We start from the raw sequence: 19,626 nt of genomic DNA on the forward strand, positions 1-19,626 counted from the left end.
CACCGCCCATCCATTCACCCACAGCTCCCACACAGCCTGGAATCCTCCTTGACGTTTCCGTCAAGATGCATAACACACCTCTTGTGACACGGACAGCCCAGAACTCTTGACCCCCCCCCCCCCCCGCTTAGCTGACTTCGCCCCTCACTGTTCTTCGCCTCAGCACTGACACCGAAGTTCCCCTGGGTGGTCAGACCAAAAGCATCCGTGTCACCTGTTCCTCCCTTGTTTCCTCTCGGCAACACACACCCCACTCAACTGAACAGTGCAATGCGTCACTGTCCCCACGGCCACCAGTCGAATCTCAGCCTGGATGACTACATAGGTGGTCTCCTCATGTCTACTCATGTCCCTGCTCCTCCCACAGCCCCAAGTGGCCTTTATCACTTTAGAATCATGCCACTTCCTTTATTAATAACCCCCAGTGGCCTCCGCCCCATTTAGAATGGCACAGGGAGTCCTTACTGTGACCTGCAAGGACTAGACCCTGGCCACCCCCGCCAGGCTCTTTCCCCCCACCCACTCCTTGGTCTGTTTCAGCCACACGGGCCTCTGTCAGCTCCTCAAGCACCTGCAGTGCTTCCCCTTCTCGCTGCCTTTGCGCTTCCTGCCCGCTGTCTAGGCATTCCCGCAGCCACTCTCCGACGTCACCAAGGTCTTTGCTCGAAGGTCACCCAATGATACGCTCTCCCTGTGTAACCGGATTGTTATCAAACACCTAAAACCACACACTTCTTTCCACCTTCTCCTCCTGAGCACCTGTCGCGGCCCGGCATGATCCCCCGCATCTGTTCCCCGCTCGCGTCCTCCATTCCCACGTAAGTCCCACGGGTCAGCGGCTACGTCCGCTTCATTCAGTGCTGTTGCCCCTCCGCACAGAGATCGCCGCTTCCCACAGAGTAGAGGCTCAATAAATGTTTATTGAACAAATTAGTGCGCTAACCCTCACCACCAATTGATGGGACACGTAATCTAATTCTTCCATTCTCATCAGTGGGCATTCGCTAACCTCAGGCTCACGGGCAGTTCTCTTGAACTGGGAAGTACGTGAGCTCACACTGCATAAGGTTGTGTATGAAACAAAGTTGCGAATGAACCCTGGTATTTGTTTTTGTTATTCTGCTCTCCTTCACCAATAGCCTCTAGCAACTCTTGGTCAAAAGGAGCTTATATATTACAATATTTCTTTAAAAAATTACATTATAATAGCACTTAAGTTCTAAGGGAAGTTCAAATTAGTCTCATAAAATAACAGTAATAATGACAACGAACAATTGAGAATTGCCAGGACCCACAATGAGGTGCCTTATTTATATGGTCTCTGGTCTGGATCAAAAGTAGAATCCGCATTTCAAAGATAAGAAACCCAACTGCCAAGTGGGGCGAGGCCATTCTGCGACTCCCCTAGGGCCACAGAGCTGTGTTCCGTTGGCTCTCGAGTTCCTGAGCAGCTTTGGAACAAACTCCGCGCTGATAAGTTCATTGGGGTCGTACCTGTCGGAAGCATTAATTCAGTGATCAGTGTCACCTTGCGCGTGGTTTCAGCAGAGCAGACCTTAGTTAGCTCTTCTTGCTCCTGGTAACCCTCCTGGACCTGCTCAGGCGGGCCTCCCGATGGGGGGCAGCAAGCAGGTACCCCGAGTTCGGGAAAGACCGGCCCGAGATTCAGGCAGACGACGAAAAGCAACACGTAGGCCCCACTGGCAGCATTTTTTAATAAGTTCAGCGTCACCGTGAGAAGGCGCAGCGTCTGTGAAACACAGGAGGAAAGAAGTTTCGTTTTTGTATTTTCATAGGTGGGAACTGAGGCCAGAAAGGGCTGATTTCAGCCAATCACATGTACTTGTCATTGTAAAAAAATACAGTTATAATGAACCTTCTTCAAAAAAAAAAAACAAAACAAAACCATGAACACAAACAAAACAAGAACAACAAAAAAACCCTTTGTGTTCCCAAGTAGTACTGGGCTTGAAGTAGCAGTGGACGATATTAAATAAAATTGGAGAAATAAAAGTTCTGGGTTCCTTCCCTGTTGGATGGCTTGATTATTGAGCAAAAGTCGAATTTAAAAGGTACTTGAGTACTTGCTTCACGGGATCCCCTATGTGTGTTCAGTTAGATACACCGAAGCGCAAGTGGGAATGTGTTGCACGTACATTTGTCTTGCTGTTTGTGGCGTGGGGGGCGGGGGCAGCTTCTAAGAGTGAGACCCTAACTGCAGTTGCGTTGAAATGAACACTCAGGAAGTACTGCAGTTCAGGAAGGAAAATGTTAACTTAAATGGACCGTGGCGAACATCGGCGTCCATCCCAGGGAACAGTTTTCCCGGGATATGGAGCGGCCCGGTCCCACCCAGCATATGTCAGCCGCGGTTTTCTCTGCTCTAATTCATCTGCGCTTGTCGACAGCTCCAGATGGCGCGCTGCCTCCCAGGCTTTCAGCTGCCGCTCCGACCAGTCTTCAGGTTGTCTGGTCCCCACCAGCTCGCAACAACGCCCCGGGCTCTGCCCGGTTCCAGCTCCAGATGAGGCCCAGCCACTCCCCCCGCGGATTTCTAGAGTGAGCATTCCACTCGGTCCCTCCTCCCAGCTGTCGCCTGGGTGACGCGGGCAGCCATAACTTCATCTTTGTCTTGTTCCCCGTGGGTTGAGTTAATTTTATTGGGGCCACATTGGTTGATAACATTATATAAATTCCAAGATATTTTGAGCACTACTAGGTCAGTGCTCATTTGCAACAAATAAAGGTCACCTTTTCAATGTCCAAACAAAAAACAAGCAACACCCTGAGAGATGATTCTTTGCTTTCAAAAAAACATCTATTTTTAATTTATATAGCAGTTTGAGTAAGATTTCTTCGCACTTCATTTTTCACGAGCACATGCATTGCATAAAACAAGCGTACACGAGGCTACAAAATTATAATACTTATTCAACAAATTCTACGTGGCAATCATTCTCAACCCTAGACTAGAATTTACCCAGTAGTACTATAATTTACAGCTCATGTAAGTGCAGTATTATGAGCCCTCAGCCAAATGGCTAGTTATTTTAAAAGAGGTATCACGTGACAACAGAAAAGTGTAATCCTTACATGTGTGCTGACATTCTCTGAAAAGTCTGTGCAATCAGGTTTTATTTTTCCTTGTTTCTTTGACTGTCTGGAGCTTCCTGACTAATGTTTCTTTCCCACAGGTTATTTTCCAGCCCCTCGGCATCGCTGAGCCATGAAGTGAGAGATCTCCAGCCGCACACGGAGTACGAGTTTCGGTTGGCTGCCTGCAACGGGTTTGGCAGCACGCACAGTGCTTGGGTTGCGTTCATGACGACAGAGGACAGTGAGTGGTCCAGTGACGCACGGCCAAATGTCCCCTCCTCTGGGGAGTCTTCCGCATTTTTAGTTTGTCCTCCACCAAGCAATGAGTCTTCTCTATGTTCTTGACATTGAGTGACAATACACTTTTGTGGGGTGGCTAGACTTCTCAGAAAGAAGAAAAATTTGGGCTTGGAGGCACAGAGGGCTGGGCTTATGGACAGGAAGACGTGGTTCACAATAAACTATGCGATGGCCCCATTCTGTCCTTCACGGCGCATCTAGGTTACCTGCAACAGAAAGGTTATCTTCTTGTAGTCTATGAGCAAATGTTACTGGGTTCTCTGCTCTGGCGGATTCTTGCAGGTAGAAGACCATGAACTATGGGCCTCACTTTATGAGGGTGCTGGCAGCACCGTAGTACCTCTTCCTGGGAATAGATGTCGTAGTACCTTTACTTGCACTTGACGGACAGCCTTCTCCATGGAGAACTGTAACCTAGCAACAGGTCGGGGTTGCCTTAGTCAACCAAGAGAGAGACGTGTCTGGTTTTTCATGGAAGACTTTTGTTTGCCTGTATATGTTCTTACTAGGTTATGTAGGAAATGAACACAGGGATATAATACTTAGTTTTCTGGAAATTACCTCTGTAAAGGCATATGTATGGAAGTATCACTTTTTAGAGAAGTAAAGCGAGCTACAGAGTGAATGAGGACACAGGATCGTGGAATGGTGAGGTTTTTAGGGTTAATCTTGTCAGACCTTTTAACCAGAGGATTCTAAGAAGATATTGTTCTGTTGGCCAACTGCCACGCTCGCTCTGTATCCGCTGCAGATGTGAATGATGTTTGCAAAGCTAGGTATCAGTCCAAAGGCACAGTGTTCAAAACAACACCAATTGTTTATTAAATATATAGATTCTTAGTTCTAGTTCTGCAATATCCTTTCATGACATTGTTTTTGTGAGGATAAGGCATCCAATAAGATAGAATCAGAACTGTGTACCTTCCTCAAAGTTTATTTTACCAAAGTCTATTATAAACAAGCATGTATAATATTTCACCCAGTTCTCCCCAGGAGCCAGTTGGGGTACTGTACAAGGAAGGTCACAGCCAGTGCTTTTGATCTCGAGGGTGCCGTTTAGTAAAACAATCCATCCAAAGGACAAACAGCACCCGAGCAAGGCTGGACGGCATCAGGGCAGGGCTCGGCGTCCCCGCAGCCCTTACAGGGGCAAGTTGTGCACACTCCGGGGAAGCTGACAGGATGGTCACGACCTGCGTTCAGATCTGCGGCCCGTAGCGCTAGCACTCAAATAAAGTTTTAAAGAGTTGTTAAAAAATAAAACCACTGAATAAAGATGAGCTGAAAATGATTATTCAACCCACTGCAGAGGCGATGGCTCCATAGGATACCACACTGGACGAGGTAATAAACAGTCTCCTTCCTCTGGCACTCCGAATGTCTATCGCCACAGAGACAGGGTGGCAGTGGGCCACCTCAGTGGCGATGCTTATTCAGGAGGGGGCAGATCCCCTGTCTGCAGGGAGGAAGTTCGCACGTAAAGTCCGCAATGTTGCCAAGCACCAACTTGAGCAGCAGCGTTTGTTCAGCGAACCTGTCTCCTGCATCCTCTTACCGGAAACCAGATCTGCTGGTTTCTGATCGTGCCTGGAGACACTGCCTTCTCTGTGCTTTTTAGGGCCTGGGCTTGAAGTGAATAGTACTGATCCTTTATCTTCCTTAAGTAAGAATCAGTAACACCCCAGTCATCATTCAAACCCTTCCCCTAAAACCGATGACCTTCCCCTCCCCCTGCTCATGCGCAGACTGAGCAGTCAGGCACGTTGGCCAGGAGCCAAAGGCCAGCTGTAGGCCCCTCCAGGTTCAGTGACCAGCGCACGCTGGCCCCTGACTCCAGACAACAGTGTAGTCTGTGTTTGGGGTGTCGGTGGAGATGGATGCCATCTCGGAAGGGATGTGCGATTGAGGTGACAACGACTGAGTGATTGGCATTGGGCACGAGCAGTTTTTGTCAAGGCTTCAAGGCATTACCTATAAAACCAGGCATGCTGACAGCTCCGTGCATCCAGCATCACACTCCGTTCCCCCTTCTGCCCCGCAACCCCCCTTCTGCCCCACTCCTCCCCTTCTGCCCCACACCTCCCCTTCTGCCCCACTCTTCCCCTTCTGCCCCACTCCTCCCCTTCTGCCCCACTCCTCCCCTTCTGCCCCACACCTCCCCTTCTGCCCCATGCCTCCCCTTCTGCCCCACACCTCCCCTTCTGCCCCACTCCTCCCCTTCTGCCCCACTCCTCCCCTTCTGCCCCATGCCTCCCCTTCTGCCCCACTCCTCCCATTGCAGTGTAGAAATCTGACAGCAGCTCAGTGATGAAACAGCAAAGTCAACTCACACCTACATTTCAGTTTTGGACCATCAATAGGTACCTTTGTGCCAAAGCCACAAAACTTCCCAGTGTCCAGAAGGGTCATGAGAGTGATATTTTTAGTGTGAGATAGCAAGGCTGATTTTCATCAAGCTTGCGACCAGCTGAGAACAGAAGGAGAAACCTGGGCAGGAAGTGAGCAGTAGCCACCCTACCAAATGCTGGGGTGCAAAGAGAAGTCCTCATGGGCAGAGAAAAGGGCCGTGAGGAATTTTTTAATTAAATGGATTGGAGTGACATTGGTCGATAAGATTGCATAGGTTTCAAGTGCACAGTTTATGGTGCGCGATCTGTATGTTGCACTGTGCGCCCACCACCCAAAGTCAGATCATCTTCCGTCACCATGTACTTGACCTCCTTTTCCCTTTACTCCCCCCACCCCTTCCCTCTGGTCGCCACTGGTGTCTATGGGTTTCTGTTTTATATCTCCGCTAGGAGATCGGATGTCCTCATTAGAGAGGCTTCTGCTAGCCCCAACCATGTGCTATTTCACGGTGAAGTGGGGAGGGATATACCGAAAAAGAATTCCAAAAGGAAAACAATTCTTCTCATATCTGCAGCCTGTAGTGAAAGCAACGCACTCTGAGCCTTTGTCACAGGGAGAAGTGAAAATATGGTATAAAATTTGATTAATGGATGAAGACAGTGCTAAAGTAGGATTTTCCAAATTATTTAGGTGTATCTGTGCCCTTCAGAATATTTAAATTTAATGGCTAATATGGCGTAGAAAACATCTTTTTATTCATATGTTTTGGAAGTTAAAGGCTTGACCTGCATCTTGAGAGTGAGCTAATGTGAGAGAATAGGAATATTTTTAGAAGGGTAGAGCATATTTTTATCAGATTTTATTTAATGAAGAAATCGAGGTCCAAGTCTCAGCAATGCTGTACCAGTATTTTGCTTTCTCCATTCCAAATAGATTTCTGAATTGCTTTGAACACTAACTTGCAAATGCTTCTGTGCCTGTCCTTTCAAACAGCAACATGGGTAGCTGTCGGACACATAGCAGAAGACTCATGATAAAAAGTAAATTATTGAATGAGCTGATTTTTAGAGCAAAATGGCCCTGTATGCATGTCACCACGTAGTTTGTTTGTTTGTTTGTTTTTGTGGCATGAATCCCACTCCTGTAATTCTTGCATTTCCAGAATTAGTAAAAGCAAGTGTTTATTTATTTTCCATTCTTATTTTTATATCCTAAGACCAGAAGCTACAGGGGATCAAGAGAACATCCTTTGAAAGGGTGGAATGATTGATGAAATAGGCTGTTCCCTGGCCTCAGTTCCTCTGTCGGTCTCTTGGACTTCTACTGGGGGGCCATAAAGCACAAAGCTCTTCCGAATATGGAACTTCTAGTTCTCGGAGGACTTTTTCCCCACCTTCCTAAATTCTCACATCAGCATATTTAATCTCCTGTCCTAAACTTTCAGGGAGGGTCCATAGCCATTTACTGAACGACATGCCCAATTCTGGAAGAAAGAGCGCTCTTCCTTACTTATTCTGTATCGTCCCGATTGCAGGAGAAATGGAGAAAAACAGCCTTCCATATAGGTTCTCCTGCTTTCAAACTACCAAACTGAATCCTTTCAATGGCCACACCGACTGGCCCTCGGCTCTTCCTTTTGTTAAGAGTGATGCCTGTGTTACCTTTGTATCACTGTTGTATCACGAAACAAGAGTGATACCTTTTTCTTGTTTTGTCCATTGTCAAAAAGGCGAATGTTCGTTTTCGAGCAAAACCGTAGTGCCCATTCTTCCTATTTGTTTTGGGATACAACTACTGAGTCATTTTCATCGCCACAAGATTCATATTTCTTCATCTTTATTGTATTGGTCCTATTACATTTAAGCCTCTTCTTAGGAGCTATCAGAAATCCTTTTGGGACATAGTTGGAGTATAAATAATACGTTGATAAAAAGAGTCCACGATTAAAGGGACGATGGGATCCCTCGCTTTACTCTTCTGCTAACAAATCAGTAGTGACTATCAAAAGGCCACATTAACAATTAGCATATAATGGACTGCTCTGTGTAATTATGCGTCCATGTATTTGCCACCTCGAGTTTTCATTCATTGGCAAATTTAGGAGATATTCATTTGTGGAGTTAATTTGACTGAAAAGAGCTTTTAAACTGAGCGAGTCTTTAATGAGAATGGTACAAAGTTGCTTCAGGGCAATAAGGAGAACCTAACAGGAACACTGAGGCATGGTGGGTAAGAATGGGAGGCCCGTGACAACCAGTGAAAGTCACACACTCCGAAGTGGTGGGTGAGTCCAACTGTTCATTCACACCTACACACACACACACACACATACATGTGTATGCACACGCCCTTCCTGACACACACACACCTGGGTGTGAAAATACATAAGCAGACCCCTTCGCTAACAATTGTATCCCTCTATTTTAGGCTGGGACTGCACTTCAGAAGCTGATGGGCAAAATAGTTTCCTATAAAAGACCATTTCATTGGAAATGACTTTTCCCTATGGATGCTGTCAGGCCGTGGCCTGAACTCTGAGCAGAGGGGGTTCTCTAAACGGCTGCACCCGGGAAGAGGGCTGGGTGGGGGCATCTGCGTCACCAGCCAGCTGCGCTGTGTGGCTGTCACACGCCCCAGCCTCGCCTGCAGTGACAGCTGCATTGACAACGTGTTATGCCCCACATTGATTTTACAGTTAAGGAGCTGATGGTGATATATAGGGATTTTAAGAATTCAGCTGAGAGGCTGACTTTTGCCTTTTATCATTCCATTAAAATTTTATAACCATCTTTTTCATGTCATTTCACCCATGAATTCTTACTTTAGAAAGTGATAGCTACTGCTGTGAGCATAACTTTTCCCATGTTCAGAGCTTTTTATTGTATTAGCAAACTACCCCAATTATAGTTATTACTCGTGTTTTACATAATTGTGGTGACCCTTCCACCACGCGGGAGCACGCTGGTGGATTTGTATATAGAATTAGACGATTCGGCTTATCATTTCAACGCACGAAATTGAAGCAGGGCCAGGAGTCAGGTTTTAACACTTCCCTAGCCGAAGGAGCTAATTCACCTGCTCCCGGCTCCCTCTCCTGAATCACCCCAGTTTGAGGACCCTTCATGTGATGAGAGCAGGGAACCCACCCAGGGGGGCAGGAAGCTAATGAAATGTGTGCTGGGGTTTGAGGGGGGGAAATCATGAAATTGAAATTGAACATCCCTTCATTCCCGAGATACGAGATCACCTTTACCAGAAGCCCATGTTCTGGTAGAGTGTGCGTGGGGCGGAGTTTGAAGTACAAGTTCCTCTCAGGATCATGGCTGTCTCCCCTCTTTATTCTGGAGACACAAAAAGCTTATCCCCATCCTATCAGAGAACAAAACGCATCTCTATGCGTTTCTTTTCCATGAACAAGCTCACAGTTTGATAGTGCACATATGAGAAATAATTATGCAAAACCCTGGCAAAACCTTAAAAGAAACTATTTTGATTTAGAAGCGTATGTTTTTGTTTTGAAGCGGGGGATGCATGAGACAGGGTCAGGCATGAAAGGCTGGAATCCGGCATTGATTTTCTGGACTGAAATCTCAGCAGATTTAGTTTTCCAGAACAACATTGGTGCCTCACCGGACTCGCACTTGCTTGGCTTGGGGAAATAGCCGAATCTGGGTGACGCGTATAAATAAGGAAGGCTCCGCCGTTCCTGTTTTGATGTAATACTCGCCAGTGCTACTGTATACAGGCAGCAACAGTGAGAAGTGTCACCGTGGCTTTAAGAAAGCTTTCAAATAGAAGTGAGCAACAGACTGAAACGAAAAATGGGACCCCTCTCAAGATCCCTGTACTTTGAGGATTTTTCTCTTCAAACAGGACGCATTACCAAATTGTCAGACATGGCTTCATGGCAGGGTTCACGCTCTGTAACAGCTTTCCTCTCAAAAAGTAATTATGATTCGGCCACCAGTCCTGTCGGTGACAAATACGTGTACCACACTGTGTGGCAGTGGGCTGCTGAGACAAGCTATCTGGTAGTCGCTGGTTTGGTGAGATAGCCGTTGCCTTTAAAACTTAAACTTTGAATATAACACTGAATCTCACACACACACACACACACACACACACACACACAATCCATGCTGTTTTAAACAATGACTAAATCCAAGTGTATCTTTTTTAAAGATTTTCCATAAACTCTGATGTTCACCCCCAAAATCTCATAAATGTCGACATCGCTGTGGGCAGCAAAGGGGAATCTAGTATATTCCCGATCTGTTGTAGTAGCAATTTATAGATTTCAGGCTGTGGTTTATAAGAATGCTAAATGTTCTGGAATTACAGCTGTTACTGATCAGTGATGGAGCAGATTTGTGTTATTGCACCGTGTTCTCGCTTGTACCTGGAGAGCAGTAAAGCCTCCATATAATAAAAAGCACCTGCATTTTAAATGAAATTTCAATTGAAAAACTTAACAGCCCTTCAAATTGCAGAATTTAACGCAGCCCAGTAAAGCTTAAATAACACTTTGCCTCCGCAGGCTGAGGGCTTTGCCTTCAAGGTGACTTGATTGTGTCGCGTGGTGAAATTATTTACAATTAAGGAATTCCTCTGGAGGGCTGGAGAATGGCTGCCGTTCCACAACACCTAGGCAGGCATATGGCGGGCCTTCTTCAGTATTCATGGAGCCTCCTGAACCTTTATGATAATTGAATCAGTTAGAGTGCTGAGTGGAGCAAGCATAAAACCTGTTAACCTAAAGGTCAGATCTGTGCATTGTTTATTTATCAGGGGGTGAAGGAGCTCCATCGGCAGCCTCTGTCACAGGCACAGTCCGAAATCACCGATAACATTAACAGGGAGCAGATGAATCGCAAAACGCGGATGGGAATGATAAGCAGAACGGGGCGGAATGTGGGATGTGGAATGAATGATGCGGAAGGAGTTTCCTGAGCCGTGAACGGTGTGGGTTTGTTGTGATAGCGTTATTGATTCTAATTAGTGACTGGGGCTCTTGAGAATCAAGGTGGCACAAGCTAGAACTTTGGCTAGAACTGCCCTTGTGTCTGCTTCTCTTCCAATGTCTCGATGTCCAACGAGTCCTCGTGGTGTTCTGTAAGCATGAGCCTGAAGAGCAAGGAATGGCTTTGATGAAGCCATTCGAGAAAGGAACATCACAATTGAAGTCTGTGGTACTTGATAGGTGCCTCCTGTACATCTTAGGAGCAGAGCCGTCATGGCCCTTGTCTCTGAGGCACACGTGTGTTTGCTTCCTGGCTTTTACTGAGTGTTCCGTTTCATATCCCTCTAGGACGGCCATTACTCGTGTTAGCTTTATTTTGAGGAGATGTGGGAAGTTTTCAAGCAGTCTCACTTTTCGGATTTATTCAACTTTCCAGGACCCGGACCTGTCGACCCTCCGATTCTTCTGGACGTGAGATCAAGAACGCTATCAGTCACCTGGCAGCATCCTTTAAAGCACAATGGCATCCTTACCCATTACCATGTCTACCAGCGTGGCCGTCTCCTTTTGACGACGTCTGGGAATGTCACCAATTGCACGGTGACCCATTTGCACCCATTCACCGCCTATGCATTTCAGGTGGAAGCCTGCACTTCGAAAGGGTGTTCCCTCTCGCCAGAGTCCCAGACTGTGTGGACACTCCCAGACGCACCAGAAGGCATCCCGAGCCCAGAACTGTTCTCTGATACCCCAATGTCCGTGATCATATCGTGGCAGCCCCCTACCCACCCCAATGGCTTGGTGGAGAACGTCACGATCGAGAGGAGGCTTCAGGGCAAGGAGGAAGTCACTGCCCTGGTGACTCTCCCAAGAAATCATTCCATGCGGTATATCGACAAGACAGCTGCTCTCAGCCCGTGGACGAAATACGAATACCGCATGCTGATGAGCACTCAACATGGAGGTACAAACAGCAGTGCTTGGACCGGAGTGACCACGAGACCCTCACGCCCTGCTGGGGTGCAGCCGCCCACGGTGCACGTGCTGGGGCCAGATGCAGCCGAGGTGAGACGCCGAGTGTCCTGTCTTCCTCGCAGACAGGCTTTTACCCGGGGTTGACTCTGTGTGGAACAGAGCCACCTACTGACAAAATCCACACACTCACTGTCTCAGGCACTCGCTGGAGAAACGGGGTTTTGGCCTTTGGCCCAACCTCTCTTGAATTCAATGTCAGTTTTTCATTTCTCCCTGTATCCCCTTAATTATATTGTTGAGACACTTCCCTCTGCCTCCCACACCTGAAATATTTTGAATGCCACAGTGGGATGCTTAGCTTAACCACCACGTCAGATTTAAACAGATCAGCAAACGAGAAGGGATGGGGGAAATAAGGAGGAATGGATTAGCATGTCAACACAAGTTCCAATTACCAAAATTCAGATTTCTTTTTAATGATCGAGGAATCAAACTGATGGGGAAAGAAATAAAAATCGCCCATTACTGGGCGATCTGGAAGGAGCTCCGTCATTCACCTCATCCATCCTACGGGGAATGAGCTCCCGAGGCCAGGATAACTACCATTGTTTTGGCTGGCATACAAACTTCATTCAAGGGAAATTAGTGTAACCAAACAGGAGGGAGTTTTGTAGCTTAGAAGCCTCTTTTGTGTAAATACACACATGCTTCCATGGCTCCGGTCTTGTACCGCTGCCAACAGCATCGGTGCAGTGGCTTGCTCACCGGAGCACAAAACAAAGGACATTTGCATAACAGCAAAGTTCATCTGTTGAATTGATGACTTGGATCCACGTGGGGCGCTCCTCCTCCCCCACCCCAAGGCAAACACTAGGCGATGCTAAATTGGGGAGATCGTCGAGGAAATTTCATTTAACCTACAGACCGAATTCTGTTTTTAAAAGTCTTCATTAATTCGTTGCAATAGGAGGCTGTTCAAAGCAACACCCCTTTTTGATAGAAATATCAACTGTGTATAGAATCCCGTGTATAAAAGGCTCAAAAGAAGTTAATTGGAAGTACATGATGTACAGGGTGTATTCTATGAATTGGGTAATCTTAAGAATTGTTCTTCATTCAAAGTAAAAACAAAACAAAAGACAACCCCAAACAAACCTGGAGTGATTAATCAATCATTCCGGGAATGACTTTTTGTTTGAATCCTGAGGGAATTTTGCAAAACTTCGGTGGCAGAACCAATCAATAGGATGCGGCGTAAACGCAGTCCCTTCAGCAAAGGCAGAGCTGTACAGTGGACATCATTCTGGATTCTGTCTAAGGAACCCGGACCAGGCAGGTCTGAAAAAAGAACAGACCCTTTTCGAACGGTGGCTCAATGCACAATTCTATTTGATTCAGTACACAGCAATCAGAAGTCTTCAAAATCAGTCACCAAGCCTTTTCTTTCTTTAAATTCCTTCTTTTGACTTTGTAGCCTCACCCAGGAAGGAAACTGTGCACGGCTTGCCAGCCTGCTAGAGGCAAGTTTAGACCCACTCAGCTAGGGAGGGGCATCTCACAGCTGTCCCCAGGGGCAATAGTGTCCACACCAGCATTGTGTCCAGACTCAGTTTTACTATGGGCTGTACTTTAACCAAAGTAAAAGGGATTGACACTTAACCATCATTCTCAGCTATTTTTAAAGATGGGACAGTCTTTGATGTTTGCTTAAGGCAAACCACCAAAAAAATTTTTTTTTGAAAAACAGACTATAAAGACTTATGGAAGGAAACCATAATGACAACTAATATTTATTGAGTTCATATTAAGTTCCAGGAATTGTTTTCATTGAATCCTTGTTCCAACCCTATCAGATAGATGCTATTATTATCATCCCCATTGCACAGGCAGGAAAACTGAGAATCGAGAGGTTAAGTGATCTGCCTAAGATTACAGAAGGAGCAAGAGTTGGGATTCACATGTGAGCACTGTGGTCCCAGGAGTCCTTGCTGGACTCGACTTCCTCTTGTTGGAGCAGAAGGCAAGTGCGCCCTCTTTCTGGACCGGGTCAGCTTCCGTAACCAGGCAGTCCTCCCAGAGTCAACACACATGCCCAGCACCAGCCAAACCAGAACACTAGCCAGGTTTCTGTTTGGTTTTGTTTCATGCTGGAAAAAAATATTTTAATTTTAAAAAGAATACCAGATGGTAGGTATATCCTAGAAAATTAGAAAGGCCTATTTAGGGACATAGCATCCTCCTTAGCATGTATGTTTCCTGTAAAGTCACCGAATCACAATAGTATATGTGGTGTTGGCATAAAAATGGACAAGAGGTCACTGGAACAGCCTAGAGAGTTTAGATACAGATACAAGTACATGTGGCAACTTGACTTACTGGTGAAGTGACATTTTATGGGGAAAGAATGCCTTGCTCTAGAAGTCACACTAACTGACCATTTATCTTTAAGAAAAAAATAGACCTATCTTATTCTATGATAACTAAATGTAAATAAATTAAAACTTTAATATTTAGAAAGCATAGAAGAATATGAAGAATAATTTTGTGTAATTTAAAGTTTGGGAGCAAGGGCTCTTTCTAAATTATTTTTTTAATTTAGCAGCTTTAAAAGGGAAAGATCGTTTTATTTAGCTAGAAAAGAATTTGATGGCTTTCTGCAAGACGTAAGATGCCTCAAAAGAAAGTTGAACCTCAGAAGACACATTGGGAAAACACATCTGTAACACCTACCATAGAAAAACAGAGGATCCCCCATAATATACAAAGAACTTTTAATCATTTAATTCTTTGAAGGGGCTGCAACCCTTGGCTGACCGCTCAGAACATTCTGGCTGGAGAAGCAAAGAGGTGGCATTCCGCATATCAGTCAGGTTCGCTTTAGCCACGATAACCCTTTCGTTTTTCATTTATGTTGCAAGTGAGTGCCAAGAAGCCCCTTGAGTTTGAACGTGACTCATTCCTCCAGCCCACAAAGAGCACGGCACCTCCCCCTCCCCAAACAAATAGAAGCCTGTGCCTGTTCCACAGCCTCTGCTTGCTTTAGGTTTCTTTGATCTTTTTTTTACATCCAGACAAACCCTCTGTCGGGCCATTGTTGCAAATGAAGACAGTTATTAAGCAACCGCCCGACCGACACTGGGTCAGAGGGGAGGCGATTTTTTTACCACCACTTTTTGTAGCTCTACCCCGTGAAAATCTCCGGTGGGATGCCTTCTGGAGGAAACTTTTTCTCTTTGAGTTAGTGTAGAACCTTTTGGCTAGTCCTCTCTTCTAAGTTTTTTATTCTTTTTTTTTCAGTTGGATTTTGTATGAGGTTACAAATGCAGATATTAATGTGTCCATTTGTAAAAGTTTGTCTTTCAAAGCTTCGAAGTATAATAACTGTGTGCTAAGGCAGACATGCATTTTAATCAGCCACGATTCCAGTTACTTCCTGAACTCCATCCCCGTGGGCCTGGCAGCAAATGGGTATAAAGTCCAGGTCCCCCTCTTGAGAAGCTCACCCTCTGTTTGGGACATGAAATATATACTCTCACGCGTAAGGGACGTGGCAAAGCGACAATGAAAGAGATGAACTAGGATGGCATGTAAATAAGTGAATGTTTTCCGGGCCTGTGAGCTCTTTCTAGGGTCCTTTTTGCCCTCGAGCACAAATGTGTTACCGCTAAGCGCTTACAGCATTTACCCAGAAGAGGAAAGGAACGTGAAACGTGGTACTTCACCATAAACCATCATTGTTTCTGCTGATGCTCAGGTCCGTGAGCCAAAGACCACCCTCCTCTCTTGCCTTTGAAACAGCCTGCTGTGCGTCCCGTCTCTTTGAGGATGGGAAGCGTTGTTGCTGCCTGACTTTGCACAACGTGCCCAAGTGAGATTTAGGGGCGCAATTGTACACCCTCAAAAAATGCAAATAACGAGCCCTCATCGCCATCCCCCTCCCCCCCAAAAAGTCGTTAACCCTTTAGCACACACACTAGTGGCGCAAAGCAAGTTCTGGTGTTTCATGTAATTGAGTTATGAACCAGGAGCCTGTCGCTCCCGCTGCAGGCTGCCCCGCGGCCGCGCGCGGATGTGTGAATTGTCTCCGCGGGTGCGCTCCGTGTCCTTCGGATCTCCCGCAGCAGGCGTGGGTCTCCCGTATTAGTCCGATGGGCCTGGAAAGTATCGAGACTGGACGCCAAGCCCAGCAAACAGCGTGGCGTTGAGGTCCTGCTGGGGTGCTGCTAATTGACCCCAAGCCCTTCACTGCGGTCTCCGGCAACAGCAGGCAGGCACTTAGAAAGCGACTTCGCTGAGCACCAGACCGAGCGAAGCTCTAGGCCTTGCGAGCCTCCGTCGCGCGGTGCCCGGGCGGTCACGCTGATTCTGGGTTTATCCGCCCTTGCAGGTCGCCTGGCAGCCCCCGCTCGTCCAGAACGGAGACGTGCTCCGCTACGAGGTCCGCATGCCCGACCCTGCCATCGCGGTTCCCGACGTCACGCCCTCGGCCTTACGTCGCGTGATCGCTCCCCTGATTCCTTTCACGAACTACTCTGTCACCGTCGTGGCCTGCACCGGGGGTGGCGGGCACCTGGGAGGGTGCACAGAGAGCTTGCCCACCCGCGTCACCACCCACCCCAGCCTGCCCGAGGGCGTCCACCCATTGTCTGCGGTCCCCCTGAGTGAATCCTGTGTCGGGATTTCCTGGCAGCCACCCTCCCGGCCAAACGGGCCCAATTTAAGGTAAGGAAAAGCGACTGTGCTTCTGGATTTTGCTGCGGTCTCATCCCCCCGGGTGGGAAAGGAGCCTTTATTCACATGTGCACATAGAATTAATTCCTCATTGAGTGTCCCACACTCAAAATCTTACATAATTTCCTATTGTGTATCTTGACGTGTATGGAACCCCTACAAGTTCATCACGGCAGAATTACCACACCTTTGTGACAAACTAACAGCCCTGAACAGCATCCTCGATTCTCTAACAATTCTTGACGTAACCCTTCCCTTCATTTTCAAAGCGCATTTCTATTATATGTCGGGAAGTCTTGATGCTTGTTCTAAATGATACATTTGCACAAATAGGTCTCAAAATACCAAAGCTAACACATAATTCTTGGGCTTTTTTTTATTCTCCATCTGCAAACTTCTAAAGAACATGGTCAGAGATACAGATAAGAAAGGAAAGCATTATGATTCTGAAATGGCTTTATAACAGCCCAAACCTGATCCCTAGCCAAGACGGTGGAGTTGGTAATGTTATCATTGTTTATACAGTACTGATGGCTGAGATCTTAGAAAATCATTAACTTTATAAGCATTTTGTATCTCTCCTTTGGGTGGACCTGACAATGAAGTATTAGCAAGCCTGACATACAAGAAATCTAAAACGTTATCATTCTCCCCGATAGCAGAAAACCGTGAATGCAGCTGATGGTTTCGAAATGATTGAATATCGGAAACTTGAGTCAGGATAGAATAACCTGGAAAAACGTTGTGATCATAAATTAACATGTTTCCTTTCCATTTACACTCCACGTACTCATCCCACAGAACAGCCTGGATGTTGGTAATAACATTAGTTGAGATAATCCCAATGTTTCTGCTCGTCTTTTGCTTTAGATATGAGCTCCTGAGACGTAAAACCCACCAGCCACTTGCATCAAATCCCCCAGAAGATTTAAATCGGTGGCACCATATTTATTCAGGAACTCAGTGGTTCTATGAAGATAAGGGTCTTAGCAGGTGAGATTACACAAACTATTAAAAAGCAAATGCTGGCGTTTAGTTCGGGGCATGTTGAACAGTTCAGAGTAACATAGTGTCTTCATTGTGTGAGCGTGTTATCAGTTGTGCAAGAAAACGCATCCGGCTATTATCTGCGGCGTTAATCATCGAGCCGAAACGGCGTGTTTCATGTTTGCCATCTTAAAGTAAGCCTTTGAACTCAAACTTGTATATGTCGGAGCCTCGACTTTCTGCCTCTGTTACAGTTCTAGGAAGATATGAAGACTTACTAGAGAAATTTGGAAATCTTGCACATATATACAAAACTGGGGAAATACGGGGTGCTTGTCAAATGCTTGCTGTTTATGGAAAATAATTGTTCTAAGTCATTCGTACAGTCTGCAAAAATTATGTTGTTGACAAGCCTGATTGGCACTGGAAAGGATTCTGTCTAGAGGTCAAGGAAACTGAGGATAGGCAAACAGGCGATGTATCAGGGAGTATCACGTGGGCGAGCATCGAGGTGTGGGTGCCGTTTCATCCTCTGTGGGAGAACTGGCTTCGTGACCTCTCAGATGAGTCACTTCAGTCCTCTGAGGGGATTGAATGTGAGTCTGTGCTTCCTGCTCATTCATGAGTCCTGGCCGTGTAATCAAATTTCAAAACACCACCAGGATTATTTTATGAAAACCTTTCAGCCCACTGTCCCATCAGGTTATTTCTGTAGACTCACCACCACCTGGCTCCGCTCTGAATACTGTTCACAGCTCTGGCCCTGTCTCCCACCCCTCGCTCTCCTGGCCCCTGTGTGGGAGCCGCATCCGCATTCCCTCCAGCGCCTCCCGCACACACCCCTGGCTCACCCAGCTGCTCCCTTCTGACTGGCCGCCCTTCAGGCCTCAACTAGAAGTTTCCTATTGGCCTTCCCCCCCTCTCTTTCTTCCTGGTCTGAATCAGCTGCCCCTCTACTGCATTTCCATTGCACACCACCTTCCTCATTGCTATCATCCCTGCAACGTCCTGGCCCAACTACTTGTATGGACACCCCATTGTGTCCTCAGTGCACCAGGGACCAGGGCTCCGTCATCAGGACTCCTGATCCCCAGCCCCTAGCGCAGTGCCTGCGGCACAGCACGGCCCCCCGATAGTTGTTGAAGTGGAAGGCCCGCATAACCCAGCACAGGGTCCTCTGCGCCTCGGGAACAGTACGTGTCGTGCTGCTGTCTTTGGGGAGCGTGCAAAGCTTCAGTTCCCTGCTCCTCGGAGAAGGCGTGCGGTGGGAGAACGTGACAGATCCTGGAAGGTTCTTGGAGGGAGGCAGCCGCAAGTCTAACGAAGCAGCGGAGTGAACCGCGTGAAACTGCCGTTTTTGTAAGTCAGTAACGGCCAATTAGCATTCCTTTTTGTTCAGCCTAAATTACCATGGTCATTAGACTGTTCTCCACGATTTTCAGTTCCCTAGTTACTTCATCGGGCATCACTTAGAACGATCACTTCGTGGAAGGAATTCATTGATTCAACCAGTTTTATTTTTGCTTGCCATATATACGCCAAGCGGCCCTGTGACGCGGAGCAGACGGAGAACGGAGCAGAGCCCTCCCTCAGGGAGCTCGCAGTCTGGAAGAAGAGACCACACATGCACATGCATGCACACTCATGCACACACGTCCGTGTCAATTGCTGGCACCAGCAGCCACCAAAACTACCTGAGGAACCCCTGTGGGAAAGGAGCTTTCTAGGACCTGTGAGCTCCAAGGGCTTTCAGTATAGCAATCTCCAAAGTGAGCGGACCTTCACTAGTTATCATAACAGAGGCTGACTTCCAACCACCAGATGTTTGGCAGAAAAACAGAGTAACTCTCAGAAAGCTAGTCTCGAGGACTTATTAAAGATTAGAACCAAGACCGACTGTTTACTGTGGAATTTTTTAGTGATGCCTCTAAGGATTTTTATGAAAAGCCCAACTCTAAGATGGAAGGAAAGAAATACAGTGAAATCTCCACAAATTAAGTTGAAACACAGGTTGCCACCAACATGTGGATGACAGCTGCTTCCAGGAAGGAAGCATCCATGTAGCACAATGTACTGAGGTGGTATTTTTTTAAGATTTTATTTATTTATTTTTAGAAAGGGAAGGGAGGGAGAAAGAGAGAGAGAGAGAGACATCAATGTGTGGTTGCTGGGGGTCATGGCCTGCAACCCAGGCATGTGCCCTGACTGGGAATTGAACCTGCAACACT

At 46.8% G+C, this 19,626-nt stretch overlaps 1 protein-coding gene across 1 annotated transcript in view; it reads left to right on the forward strand.

Annotated features, from left to right (window-relative positions):
• The window catches only part of USH2A (usherin), a 511,215-nt gene that overhangs the window by 328,522 nt on the left and 163,067 nt on the right, over nucleotides 1–19,626 (forward strand). Inside the window, exons 39-43 of the mRNA XM_028531335.2 lie at nucleotides 2,409–2,559; nucleotides 3,195–3,337; nucleotides 11,142–11,770; nucleotides 16,068–16,402; nucleotides 17,282–17,404. Of these exons, the coding sequence (XP_028387136.2) occupies nucleotides 2,409–2,559; nucleotides 3,195–3,337; nucleotides 11,142–11,770; nucleotides 16,068–16,402; nucleotides 17,282–17,404 (1,381 nt within the window). The remainder of the gene's footprint in view (nucleotides 1–2,408; nucleotides 2,560–3,194; nucleotides 3,338–11,141; nucleotides 11,771–16,067; nucleotides 16,403–17,281; nucleotides 17,405–19,626) is intronic.

Source organism: Phyllostomus discolor, chromosome 15 (genome assembly GCF_004126475.2).
Source record: "Phyllostomus discolor isolate MPI-MPIP mPhyDis1 chromosome 15, mPhyDis1.pri.v3, whole genome shotgun sequence".
In the NCBI taxonomy this organism is placed as follows: Eukaryota; Metazoa; Chordata; class Mammalia; order Chiroptera; family Phyllostomidae; genus Phyllostomus; species Phyllostomus discolor.